Source organism: Lontra canadensis, unplaced genomic scaffold (genome assembly GCF_010015895.1).
Source record: "Lontra canadensis isolate GAN:19392208 unplaced genomic scaffold, GSC_riverotter_1.0 scaffold20, whole genome shotgun sequence".
In the NCBI taxonomy this organism is placed as follows: domain Eukaryota; kingdom Metazoa; phylum Chordata; class Mammalia; order Carnivora; family Mustelidae; genus Lontra; species Lontra canadensis.
In genome coordinates this window covers 13,382,038-13,395,691 of record NW_022631014.1, presented here as the reverse complement: position 1 = coordinate 13,395,691, position 13,654 = coordinate 13,382,038, and the positions used below count along the sequence as shown (strand labels likewise).

Sequence of the window (13,654 nt, the reverse complement as noted above, 5' to 3'; positions counted from 1 at the left end):
GCTCAGTGGGTTAAGCCTCTGCCTTCAGCTCAGGTCATGATCTCAGGGTCCTGGGATCGAGCCCCACATGGGGCTCTCTGCTCAGCAGGGAGCCTGCTTCCCCCTCTCTCTCTGCCTGCCACTCTGCCTACTTGTGATCTCTCTCTCTCTGTAAAATAAATAAATAAAATCTTTTAAAAAAGAAAAAAGATATCTTGTACTTTCTCTTCAACATTCTCCTTACATTCCAGATCATAAAAATATTTCCCTTATGTCATATTGTGAATATAATAGCTCCCCATGAGTTATGATCAGTACTCAATTACCTAAAGTAACTTAGGGCAGCTTTAGGACCTAAAATTTAAAAATTATCTGGGGGTGCCTGGGTGGCTAAGTCGATTAAATGTCTGACTCCTGATTTCGGCTCAGGTCATGGTCTCGGGGCTGTGACACCGAGCTGGGCTTTGGGCTCTGCACTGGGCATGGAGCCTGCTTAAAATTCTCTCTCCCCCTTTCTGTCTACCCCCTCTATTCCCTCCAAAATAAATAAATAAAATTATCTGATTCTTCTAAATGTCTATTTTCTTCCAGCAAGTATTATTTTCAATAAAGTTGCTATTGAACAAAACAAAACCACAAATAACCTTAAGATGTACTGTGATAAGAAATGTCTCCTCCCAGACTCCACTTGCCAAAAATAATGGGTAGTGTGAGATAACCCAAATAAGTATAGGGAAAGGGGTGGGGGAGAAGAAGGGAGTGTCAAGAAGAGATTTAGTATATTAAATACTAAACAGCCACAGAAAATTGTATTAGTTAACTCTACAAAGGTTTCAAGAATCTCCATCACCTTAGCAACTAATAATTTACTAAAATAACTATAAAACTTATGATTAACATAACTGTTATGAGTAACATAAATAACTGCAGATATACTTACAGTACCACCTACTATTCTTCCTAGTGGATACCATGCTCTTTCATCAAACCAATTTAAAAATTCATAGAACCCATGAGATGCAAGATGATGTGTTGATCTATAGTTAAACCTAGAGGAAAGAGGAAAAAAGGAAATGTTATGAAAGTCTGCACACTAGAAAGAAACAGCCCTATCTTTCTATTATAAACGTAAATAACCTTATATTTAACTCTAAGGCTACATACATATTTCTTTCATAGAAACTGACATTATTCTCCAAGGAATAGGCTTATACCACTTATATAAAACCAAAAACAAAGACCTCCCCCTCAAAAAAGCCACGCCTACAAAATTAATAATGCTCAAATTAACATTTGGCCATTGCTTAAAGTACAGGTGGTGGTACACAGTCATGCATTTGAACAAAAAAAGGTGAGGGCACACAATTCACCACATGGTCCAAGTCAATGACTCTCAAAAGATTAAGAACCACTAACAGAAGACAGTATCAAAATGAAAGGAGCACACTTGACATGATTGCCTCCAATCCTACAACCCTAAAAATTATAGGAATAAAGAATAAATTATAATAGCACTAGAACCATAAGAGAATAAAGTATAAATAAACTATAAGAGCAATGTAAAACAAGAATATGACCTTCAGGAATGAGAAATTTAGTCAATGGAAGACAAAAGACAAATGAGAAGAAATGCACAGCATTTTCAGATAAATTTCATCAAAAACAAAAATAGCACACCCACTGGAGAAAAGTAAGCAACACGAAAGCTATCCATCAAAACAAATGGAAGAATACCATAGGAAGCAGAAACAGGACTATCTGCAGAGACCAAGACAAGCCACAGCTGACTGAAAGGATGTAATAACTGTAAATATATACACACTCAACATTAGAGCACTTAAATATATTAAGCAAATGTAGCAGATCCAAAAGCAGAGACAGCAATGCAATAAATATTGGGGGACTTCGATATCTACTTTCAATACTGGATAGAACATAAAGAGAGATAAGGCAATACTGGACTTGAACCACACTTCAAACCAAATGGATCCAGCAGATTAATACAGAACATTACATCTGACAGTGGCAGAACACATATTATTCTTAGGCATGCACAGAATTTTCTCCAGAATATGTTAGTTCACAAATATGTTAGGTCACAAAACAAGTCTTAACAAATATAAGATGACTGAAATTATATCAAGTATCTTTTCCAGCCACCATAGTAACACTCTAGAAATAAAAAAAAAAAAAAGTGGAAAATTCACGTATGTGTGGAAATTGAAAATATTGTCCTGAACAATCAACAGGTCAAAGGAGAAATAAAAGGGACAATAAAAAATGTCTTGAGATAAACACAATAAGATTGCAACATAGCAAAACTTACAGAATGCATGAAAAGCAGATTTAAGAGGAAAGTTTAGAGTAATAAACATCTACATTAATAAAAAAACAGATCTCAAATAACCTAATTTTATACCTCAAGGAACTAGAAAAAGAATAAACTATGCCCAAAGTTAGCAGAAGAAAGGAAATAAAAAGATCAGAGCAATGATAAATGAAATAAAATCTAGAAACACAAAAGAAAGGTCAACCAAACTAAGAACTGGTGTTTTTGAAAAGATAGGCAAAACTGACAAACCTTTGGCTAGACTAAAAGAGAGAAGATTCAGATAAATACAATCAGAAATGAAAGGTGAGATATTATAACTGATACCACAAAAATACAAAGGATCATTAGAGACTACTATGAACAATTATATACCAACAAAGCGGACAACCTAGAAGAAATGAATAATTAAAAACATATAGCCTACATCAAGACTGAACCAGAAGAAATAAAAAATCTAAACAGACCAATAACAAGGAGACTGAATCAGTAATCAGAAGCATCCCCCAAAGAAAATCCCAACAAGATGGCTTTAATGGCAAATTCTACCAAACATTCAAAGAATAACTAATGCTAATCCTTCTCAAACTCTTCCAAAAAATCAGAGACAACACTTCCAAACTCATTTCCTGAGACCAGATCTGTCCTAACAAAGCCAGATGAGGGCACGACAGGATACAAGATTACAGGCCAATGTCCCTGATGAACATACATGTAAAAATCAAGAAAATACTAGCAAACCGAATTCAATAGCACATTCTTCAATACATCATGATCATACAGCATCATCAACAGGTGATCAACAGGTGATCCTTGGCAGTCAAGAATGGTTCAATGTATGGCAATCAATGTGATAGACCATATTAACAAAAATGAAGGAAAAAAAATCACATGATCATTTCAATAAATGCAGAAAAGGCATTTGGCAAAATTCAACCTCCTTTCACAACAAAAACTCTCAACAAATTGGGTGCAGAAGGAAGGTACCTTAACATAATAAAGGTCGTTATCTGACAAGTCCATAGCTAAACAACCTACTTGATGGTGAAAGTTTAAAAGATTTTCCTCTAAGATCAGGAGCAAGACAAAGGAAAGCACTCTTACACTACTATTCAACACAAAGCTAAAGTCTTAGCCAAGCAATCTGGCAAGAAAAAGAAACAAAAGGCATCCAAATTGGGAAAGAAGCAGCAAAACAGTTTGCAGAAGACACAATCTTATATGCAGAAAAACCCAGACTCCACCAAATAACTGTCAGAACTAATAAAAAGAATTCAGTAAAGATGCAGGCTAAAAAATCATCATTCAAAACTCAGTTGCATTTCTGTGCATTAACTGTGAAATATCTCAACGAGAAATTAAGGAAACAACCCCATTTACAATAGCATTAAAGTCAATATACTACTTAGGAATAAATTTAACCAAAGTGGAAGATCTGTTCACTGAAAACTATAAAATGAAAGACAAAGTAAATAGAAAGATACTCCACGTTCTTGGATTGAACCAGTATTATCGTTAAAATGTTCACAGTATCCAAAGCAATCTACAAATTTGATGCAATCCCTATAAAAATCAAAACATTTTTTACAGAAAAAAAAAATCCAAAAATGTTTATGGAACCACAAAAGACTAACTATCCAAAGCAGTCTCGATAAAGAAGGTGGTATCACAAAGATGGAGGAATCATTCTTCCTGATTTCAAACTCTATTACAAAGCAACAGTAATCAAGACAGTATGGTACTGGCATTAAAAAGAAAGAAACAAACCAAACCAGAGTAACAGGACCAAGAAATAAACCCACATACATGGAGTCAACTAATCTTTGACAAGGGTACCAAGAACAAATAATGGGGAAAGAATAGTCTCTTCAATAACGGTGTTGGGAAAACCTAGATATTGTATGTAAAAGAATAAAAGTGGACCCTTACCTTACATCACACACAAAAATTAACTCAAAATGCATTACAGACTTACAGGTAACATCTAAAACCATAAAACTCTAAAACAAACAAACAAACAAACAAAAAACAGAAAAAAAGTTCCTGAACACTGCCTTTGGCAATGATTTATTTGTGGGGGGGTGGGGGACACCAAAAACAAGCAACACAAGCAACAAAACTAAGACTGTATCCAACCAGAAAGTTTGTGCAAAGCAAAGAAAAAAAGAATATGAAAAGGCAACCTATGGAATAAAAAAAAAATTGCAAACCATATGTCTTTTTATAATTAAAAAAAAAACCATATAATGTATTATTAGCCCCAGGGGTACAGGTCTGTCATTTGCCAGGTTTACACACTTCACAGCACTAACCATAGCACATATCCTCCCCAATGTCCATAACCCCACCACTCTCTCCCTACCCCCCTCCCCTGAGCAACCCTCAGTTTGTTTTGTGAAATTAAGAGTCACTTATGTGCAAACCATATATCTAATAAGAGGTTAATTTCTAAAATATATAAGGAACCCATGCCACTCAATAACAACAAAAACCTCCTCAAATAAAAAACAAATCTGATTTAATAATGGAGCTGAACAGACATTTCTCCAAAGACATACATAGGGTCAATAGACATATGAAAAGGTGCTCGACATCACTATCTACCCGGGAAATGTAAACCAAAGCCACAATGAGATACACCTCACACCTATTAGGATGGCTATCATCAAAAAGATAAGAGGTAACAAATGTCAAGGGTTTGAGAAAAGGAAACCTTGTACAGGGATGGTGGGAATATAAATCGGGATGTCCATTATGGAAAACAGTATGGAAGCTCCTCAAAAAATTAAAATGGAACCACCAGCAACCCTATTTCTGGGTATAAATCCTGAAGAAAAAAATCAGTATCTGGAAGAGATATCTGCACTCCCATGTTTACTGCAGCGTTCTTCATAATAGCAAAGATATGGAAACAACCTAAATGTCTGTCAATGGATGAATGGGAAAAAAATGTAAATATATATAAGGGACTCTTATCTGCCACAAAGCAGAAGGAAATCTTGTCATTTGGTTTGTAACAACATCGATCAAACTGGAGGGTATTATATTACGAAAAAATAAGCCAGACAGAGAAAGAGAAATACTATATGGTATCAATTATAAGTGGACTACTAAAAAAAAAAAAAAATGTTTAACACAGTGGTTGCCAGGGGATGTGGGAATGGGACGACTGGGGAGATGATGGTCAAGAGGTTCAAACTTTCAGTCATAACATGAATAAATTCTAAGGATTTAATGTACAACTTGATGACTATAGTTAATAATACTATATTATATACTTGAAATTTGTTGAGTAGATCTTCAGGAACCTCATCTAAACAAAAGTAACGTGAGGAAATGCATGTGTTTATTAAATTGATTTCAGTAGTTATTTCACAATGTAGGTCTATCAAATCGTCATTTTATACAACTTTGTTGATTAAATTTCAATAAAGCTGGAAAAAGTATTACAAACAAAATTAATCCGGAAAGTTTTCCCATTTCTCTTAACTGGGAAAAAGAAACCGCATACACAACTCAATAAATTTCAGAATGCTAAGGATAATTAGAAGTCTCTGGATTTTTAACCCACATCTCCAGTCCTTTTCCTGATTTCTGTACAGGCAGCCTCCTTTACCCAAGATCCTCTCATTAACTCTAACTCTCCCCAGGAGTCAGTTACATCTGGGTCTCTTCAGTAATTATTACCAGCATGCCCAACAATTTACCAATCTTTCTCCCTGTCTACATCAGTTTTTTTGGTTTGGTTTGGTTTTGTCTTTCAATGTCATCAAGGCATCTCAAACTTAATATCCAACTACATTCATGATCAGACTCCTCCAAACACACACACACACACACACACACACACACACACTGCTTTCAGGGTGTTCTACCATCTAAGTTGAAGACAAAAATCTAGATGTCATCCTTGATAGTTCCTTCCCTCTCACATCCTATACACAAATCATAATCAAGTTGTCATTTTACTTCTGAAATATCTCTGAAATTTATCCACTATTACTGATACCACAAAAATACAAAGATCCTAAGAGACTACTATGAACAATTATACACCAACAAACTGGACAATCTGTCCACTCTTTCTATTCTGACACTAGCACTCTAATCCAAGCTATCATCTTAAATAGATTATAGTGGTAGTCTCCAACTCATCTCCCTAGATCCATTTTGCCTATCTCCTAAATTTCCAATCTGTACTCAGCTCAACAAAAAACATCTTTTCAAAATACAAACATGATCATATTGCAAACTTCTACTAAACTATTCAAAGGTTTCCCCTCACAAGTTAAAATTTTTTTAAGGGAAGGAATCTCTACTTCTTAACATAAAGCCACACACACTCTAGCTTTTATACAACACTACAGTCTTATTTCATACCTTGCTATCTCCCTACTTCCCATATATAGTAGCCCCTCCCTTATCTGTGAGGGGTATATTCCAAGACCCCCAGTGAATGTCTGAAACTGCAGAGAGTACAAATCCCTATATATACTACATTTTCTCAAATACATACCTATGATGATAAAGTTTAACTTATAAATTAGGCACAGTTAGAGATTAACAATAATAAAATAGAATTATAACAATGTATTATAATAAAAGTAAAATGAATGTGGTCTGTCAAAATATTTTATTGTACGGAACTCATCCTTCATATAATGATGTGAGATGATAAACTGCCTATGTGAGGAGAAGTGAAGTGAATGATGTAGGCATTGTGAAGTAGCATTAGGCTACTGTTAACTTTCTGACAGGAGGATCATCTACAGTTGACCAGTTAACTGAAACCATAGAAAGTGAAATCACAGATAAAGTGGGGGACTGCTGTACCCATCAGTTCTCCATACTCACTTTGTTCCTTCCTAGGATCTTCAGACTGTTAATTCCCTCTCCCTGGATCACTAGTATCTCCCTCTTCTTAGCTTAAATAACTCATCCTTCAAACTTCAGCACATTTCTAGGGATGCTGTTCTGAAACGGTTCAGTGTGCTTCCTAGCACTTGCCACAGATCTATTTTCACATTAGTTAACTTAATATTTACCTTACTAGATAAATACTCCCACTAGGATACCACTATGTCTCCAACATCTGGTACAGCATGTAACACACAGTAGCCTCAAAAATGTTAAAAGAATAACTGATTTCATAACTATGTTTTTCAGTGGGGGTGAGATACAATCAAGCTATCTTGATAGGTACCTAAAGCCAATTTTAAATGGTATCCCCAAATTAAAGACAAAGACAGATTTAACTATATATTTGCTGAGACCCAAGCCTGAAGGCATAATTAAAAAGTTAGAACAAATAAGAAAGCTCATTAAGATGCTATTGAAAACCTAGTCAAGATACTTAAAAATAAACATAAACATAAGTAGAATGTGTTTAGTCCCATTTTATCCCCAGGATCAAGTTACTCCTGGTATGCAAGATTCCCAGAACTCCCTTATGGATTCTTACATACACATTCTCTTTGATATTCAGTTAACTTCCTCCTGCCTGAATTGTCATTTGTTTTTCTAACCATTTTCTGACTCAATTTCCAACCCATCACTACGAATGTTCTTCTGCATGCCCTTGTGGCTTTCATCTCTTACCTCTTGGAAGTGAAACAACAGGACTATAAAAGGCAGTACACTCATTTCACAGGGCACATTCAATGTTAGTCACTATTTTTTTAGACCCATAATAAAGTACCCCATTCTCATCCTTCCCCCTACACAGCACACCACTTAACTAATCTAAGCCCTGTGTGACAGCTAAATTAACTATGACTACAGGAATAAATAAATAAAAAGGGGACACTCTACCCGAGAGTTCTTGCTGCTGAGTAATATTACCAACACAGGATTACCAAACTTAAATATTGCCAATAATGGTAACAATGTTTGACATTTCCATGATAACTCCTGAGGTTCAATACTTTTCATATATTTACTGGCCATTAAAATATCCTCTTGGGTAAAGTGTGTGTTGAAATACTTTGCACATTTTTTTCCTAGGTGATTTGGATAAATTTTTCATAAACTGTAATCTTTCATTCTGTGGCTTCTCTTTTCACTTGCAATGGTATTTAAAAGAGCAGAAATTCCTGACATAAACCTAATTTACCAACTTTCTGCTATAGGGTTAGTGATTTCCTCCTGGTTAAAAATAAAGTCTTTTCCTACCCCAGAGTCATAAGGATACTGTTTTATTTTATGTCAACTTACAGTTTCAACTTACTTATTTAATATACCTGCAACAGGTTATTTTACATGGTGTGATATAGGGATTCAATTTTATTTTTATTTTCTCCTTATAAAGAATCATTCCACCATCATTTATTAAAACAACTACCTTGGGGAGCCTGGGTAACTCAGTGGGTTAAAGCCTCTACCTTCCGCTTCGGCTCAGGTCATGATCCCAGTATCCTGGGATGGAGGCCCCGTGCATCGGGCTCTCTGCTCAGCAGGAAGGCTGCTTCCCTTCCTCTCTCTGCCTGCCTCTCTGCCTACTTGTGGTCTCTGTCAAATAAATGAATAAAATCTTTAAAAAACAAAAACTATCTTTTCTCCATTGCTCTACAATTCCACCCCCATAGTATATTAAAGGTTCATAATGTGCAGATCTGTTTCTAGACTCTACACCGTTAAAGTGGTCTTTATGTCTATCCTTACATCAATAATATGTAACCTTCATTACTGAAGCTTTAAATTGTTATCTTGATACCTGGTAGAACATTTTTTTAACTGTGGTTTATTTTGTCCTTTTGCATTTCTATATAAATTTTAAAATAAGCCTGTCAATTCCACCAAAAAAAAAAAAAAAAGTGAGGTTTTGGGCTGAAAGTTCATTAACTCTACACAGCAGGTTGGGGAGAATTAATATCTTTACAAAACTGACTCATCAAACCTATAGTTTATCTCATTTAAATCTTCTTTAATGTCTCTCCAGAAAATGTACAACTTAACCTTAGAGGTCTTGTACATCTTTGCTTAGATTTATTCCTATCTTTAATGGTATCTTCACTTAATTTTTAAAAATTCTGTTTGACACTGACAGGAAATCTCTTGATATTTTTACATTGATTTTATAACCAGAAACCTTGGAAATGCTTATTAATTCTAATAATTTATCACTAGATTCCTTCAGACTCTAAATTTGAAAATCAATAAACTTCCCTGTGACAGTTAAAGAGATGTGTCAAAGACTACTTGGCAAACTTCAGGTTTTGAAAGCCCTGTTGTAAGAAGTAATAGTTTGTTCCCATTTTGTTCCATCCAATTTATTAGCCCTTACAACTGACAATCTTTTCAGTTAGCAGAAAAATAGAATTTTAATTTCATTCAAAGTAAACAAAGTTAATTGAAATAGTTAAGACATACAGTATGAAATTCCAAAATGGAATAAGCTACTGCACTTCAAACTTCTGTGTTGTTTGAAATTGTCCATGATATTGTGTGTATATACATGTAGTTTACATATACACACAGATATATATTTAATTGTAATAAAATTACAGACAGACACATTATTTACATAATTATACACACAAGGAATACAACACATATATATGTATTTAAAAAAAACACAGGTATGTGGCTTCCAGAAGCAAGTTCTTTATTCCTATTTTCTTACTTTTCATTGTTTCCTATGGATATAGGGAAAGGCAATAATAAAATACAGTCTCTGAATACATAATATACACAATACATATATATGTAAACTTTGTTATGGAAAGTATCACACACACAATCTCATATATCCAAATTATAGTTCTCCCCAAGTAAAACTAGGTAAACAGACTGAAAAATGATGTATTAAAGGTTAGAAATCACCAAAATAAAATGGAAATAAAAGAAACACAAGTGGTAAAATAACATCTATCTTAAAATAGTCTCAGAACACTATCAGATTTTACATGTATCCCTTCCTTTATTTATATTGTCAAGTAACTTTCAGTATTTTAACTTCAATAAAATAGTTTTAAAACAAGTATGACAAAAATGGTAACTATTAGGTACAGATGGTAGCTACATGAGGTTCACTATGGTTTTACTTTTAGGTTTATGCAACATTTTCATGAGTTCTTGCAAAAATAATAAATGCCTCTCCCAAGTTTTCTCAACCCAATCTCTAGAGCCAATTTTCAATTCCAATAATGTATGGAAACATGACTTTATTAAGACAGACAAAATAATTTTCATCTGGATATTTTTACTTTCTGAAAGGAGCATATCGATAATTCTACTAGTTCCCAGTAACAAGCAAACTGATGGTTTAAAGATGTAAGAAAAGGGGAGCCTGGGTGGCTCAGTGGGTTAAGACTCTGCCTCCCACTCAGGTCATGATCCTGGGATTGAGCCTGGAGCCCTGCATGGGGCTCTCTCTGCTCAGCGGGGAGCCTGCTTCTCCCTCTACCTCTGCTGTTCAGCCTGTGATCTCTGTGTCAAATAAATAAAAATCTTAAAAAAAATGTAAGAAAAAAGTGGGGATGAAAGAGTATAATGTGATTTTTAAATGTGATAAAGAGCAATAGCCATATTACAAATTAAAAGACGTCTTTAGCAAATCCACTTTTACCCAAAAACTAAGATATGTTAATTTTGTTTTCTTCTGCAATGTATATTTAGGTAAGACCTAAGTGTCCTTTGGCTATTCAAAGGCGCTGCATTTTATAACTGCCTTTCCCTGTATCTCTAGGAAACAATGAAAAGAAAATAGGAATAAAAAGAACTTACTTCTGGAAGCCAGGCCCCTGTTTAATTTTTTAAATCCTTGCAAATCCCAGTGTTACTTCTTCATCACAAAAAAACCCTTCAGAAGTTAAGAAAAGTTTATGTACTTGATTTAGGGAGAAGAGACTACCTCCTAAAGTAGTAACATGAGATTAAGAGATGGAATCTTATTCATGAAGAAAAGGTGGTATTTCTTGGGTTCTAGTAGATATTAGTACAATGCTGTATTCAAAACATTACAGCTTAAAAAGAATTTTACAAGCTGGTTTAAGGTTTATCCAGCATACACTGTATTGTTTCATTATGAAAACAAACACTAAATTCCATCCCATTTGTAAACTAGTACCAAAAACCTTTATGAAGAAAAAGACACTGCCTCTGGATTTTCCTTCTATAAATTTTGTTGATGTACCCACTTGTACATTGGACTTTGGATTTATTTCATCTAAGTAAAATATCTAATGTACACTCAAAACAAAACAAAATCTCCTGATTATGAAGCAAAATACAATACACTCTTAATATTAAAGTTTTAAAAAAAAGTATGCCTCAGTCCTAAAATTAACCTATAGCTTTTCTACCTTTGAGAAGAAACCTTTTTTGGGGGGGGGGGTGGAGGAGGAGGGGAAGAAGAAGAAGAAATAACAGAAATCTCTGAGGTGGGCAAGGGTTTTGTATGTTTAATTAACATTTCCAATTCTCTACAAAAATATGGCAGTGTATCCTAAAAAAATACTAACATAACTGGAAAATGCCTAAGAATAAATTAAGGAGAAGAACAGTATATTGTTATCCTTAATGTTATGACCGAACTCAAGGCACCTAATACTTACCCACTGTCACTAGCTTTTGAAACATATGTGTAGAATTTGAACTGGAAAAGTTAAGAAAAATAAAAGCTCCTCTTAAGGAGGAAGTAAAAGACAAAGTTCTAGCCCAAAGATAGGCACTAAAGGCAGCACTGAAAGTAAAACGCAAGTTTTCCAAGGGCCAGTTCTGCCATTCTTTTCCCTAAACCATGTTCCTTTTCTAAAACTATCTACCAAATAAATGCATACAAATAATTAAATCTTTAACTAAAGTTTGCTATTTGACATTTCTGGGGAAGGGCGGTGAGGGCAAGCGATGTTGCTCTTTCATAACACTCACATTAAAATGATGGTCTCCAATAAATGCCTGCTATAATAATTCCTACCTTTTTCCTACAGATACAAGACTGATACAGTTTTAGGAAACACAGTGAAACTGTCAGAAATCTAGAAACCAGGATTATAAAATAGATTCAAACTACAAGTTACCAGTCTAAATACAGAGGCGATGAGAGACAAAGATGATCCACCTCCCAAAAGTGTTCAGTCCACAAATCTAATTTTCTTAAGACAACACAAGTCTAGTTTAGCTCAGCCTTTACAAATAAAATCTAAGAAACAGAAGAATCAATCAGAAACAGAAAGGAGGAAAGAAAGGAGAGGAAAGCGGCTTTGATCAGTGACAGTGCTAAAGAACAACAAATCCAAGTAGCAAATGAGGGAGGTAAAGGAGGGAGACAGGGCAAAAGGAGAGTGAGGTGGTGGAGTACTGTACCAAGTATTATCACATCTCAACACGGTCCCCTGAAGACAGAAGCCTCAAATCACCCTAGCGGTGATTTTTTTTTTTTTTAATTTGCTTGGAGATAAGAAACCAGATTAACTAAAGTTCCTATCAAAAATAAGGATACATGGACTCCCAAGTGAGGGCTCAGGGCTGTCCTCTATGGATAGATAACACATCTCAATTTGATACCATGTGTTTCAAAACCTCCCCCAAACTCCTGCCTAGAACAGCATGTGCCTCGAAAGGTGGCTACTCTATACTGGGCATTAGTATGGTTTTCATTTTTGAAAGACGAATTTTTCTTTTCCTTCCTTCCTTTCTTTCCTTCTTTTTTTTTTTTTTTTAAATTCTTGAGCAACAATATGCACCAGGTTTCTGCTAGGCACTAGGAATGGAGCACTAAAAAGGACAGGCAAAGTCACAGCTCTCCTGGAGTTTAAGCGCAACAAACACAAACCAGGTAATTATAGATTGAACAAGAGCTTTGGAAGAAACTACAGGAATGAAATAAAAGAGTAAAACAGGAAGAAGAGAAAGAGGAAGGAAGGAGTGGAGACTTTTTTAAGCAAGGTGTAAGTGGAGTCATATGGTATTTGTGAGACTGTTAAGGATGGGAATAACTGGACATTTCAAAAGGGGAAAAAATTAAAAAGAAACACACCCAAACACACACACAAAGTCTAGATAAAGAAAAGAAAATCATAGCCAGAAAACGTTATTAAGTACTGTTTGGCTGATAATAACCATCATCATCATCTTATCACCATCATACACAATCTATAAAATGCTTTCATCAAACTCTTCAACAAATATCACTCTCACAAAGGAGATACAAAGCAAGTGGTCCCTATCTCTGCCTCAAATTTCCCTCCTTTGCACCTTTCTTATGCTTCATATGCGTGGTTTAATTGATTTAACCACTATGTGTCTCCAGATAACCATACTCTTCTCAGAATGCTGTAATTTTTCTTTAAAAATATTTTATTATTTACTTAAGAAAGAAAGGGCGTGCAAACAAGCAGGGGGAAG

The 13,654-nt window shown here is 34.8% G+C and overlaps 1 protein-coding gene across 2 annotated transcripts in view; it reads right to left on the bottom strand.

Annotated features, from left to right (window-relative positions):
• Positions 1 to 13,654, bottom strand: part of STT3B (STT3 oligosaccharyltransferase complex catalytic subunit B) — a 97,745-nt gene that overhangs the window by 54,053 nt on the left and 30,038 nt on the right. For both annotated transcript variants that reach the window (XM_032861031.1, XM_032861032.1), the window contains exon 2: positions 920 to 1,028. In XM_032861031.1, coding sequence (XP_032716922.1) covers positions 920 to 1,028 — 109 coding nt within the window. The remainder of the gene's footprint in view (positions 1 to 919; positions 1,029 to 13,654) is intronic.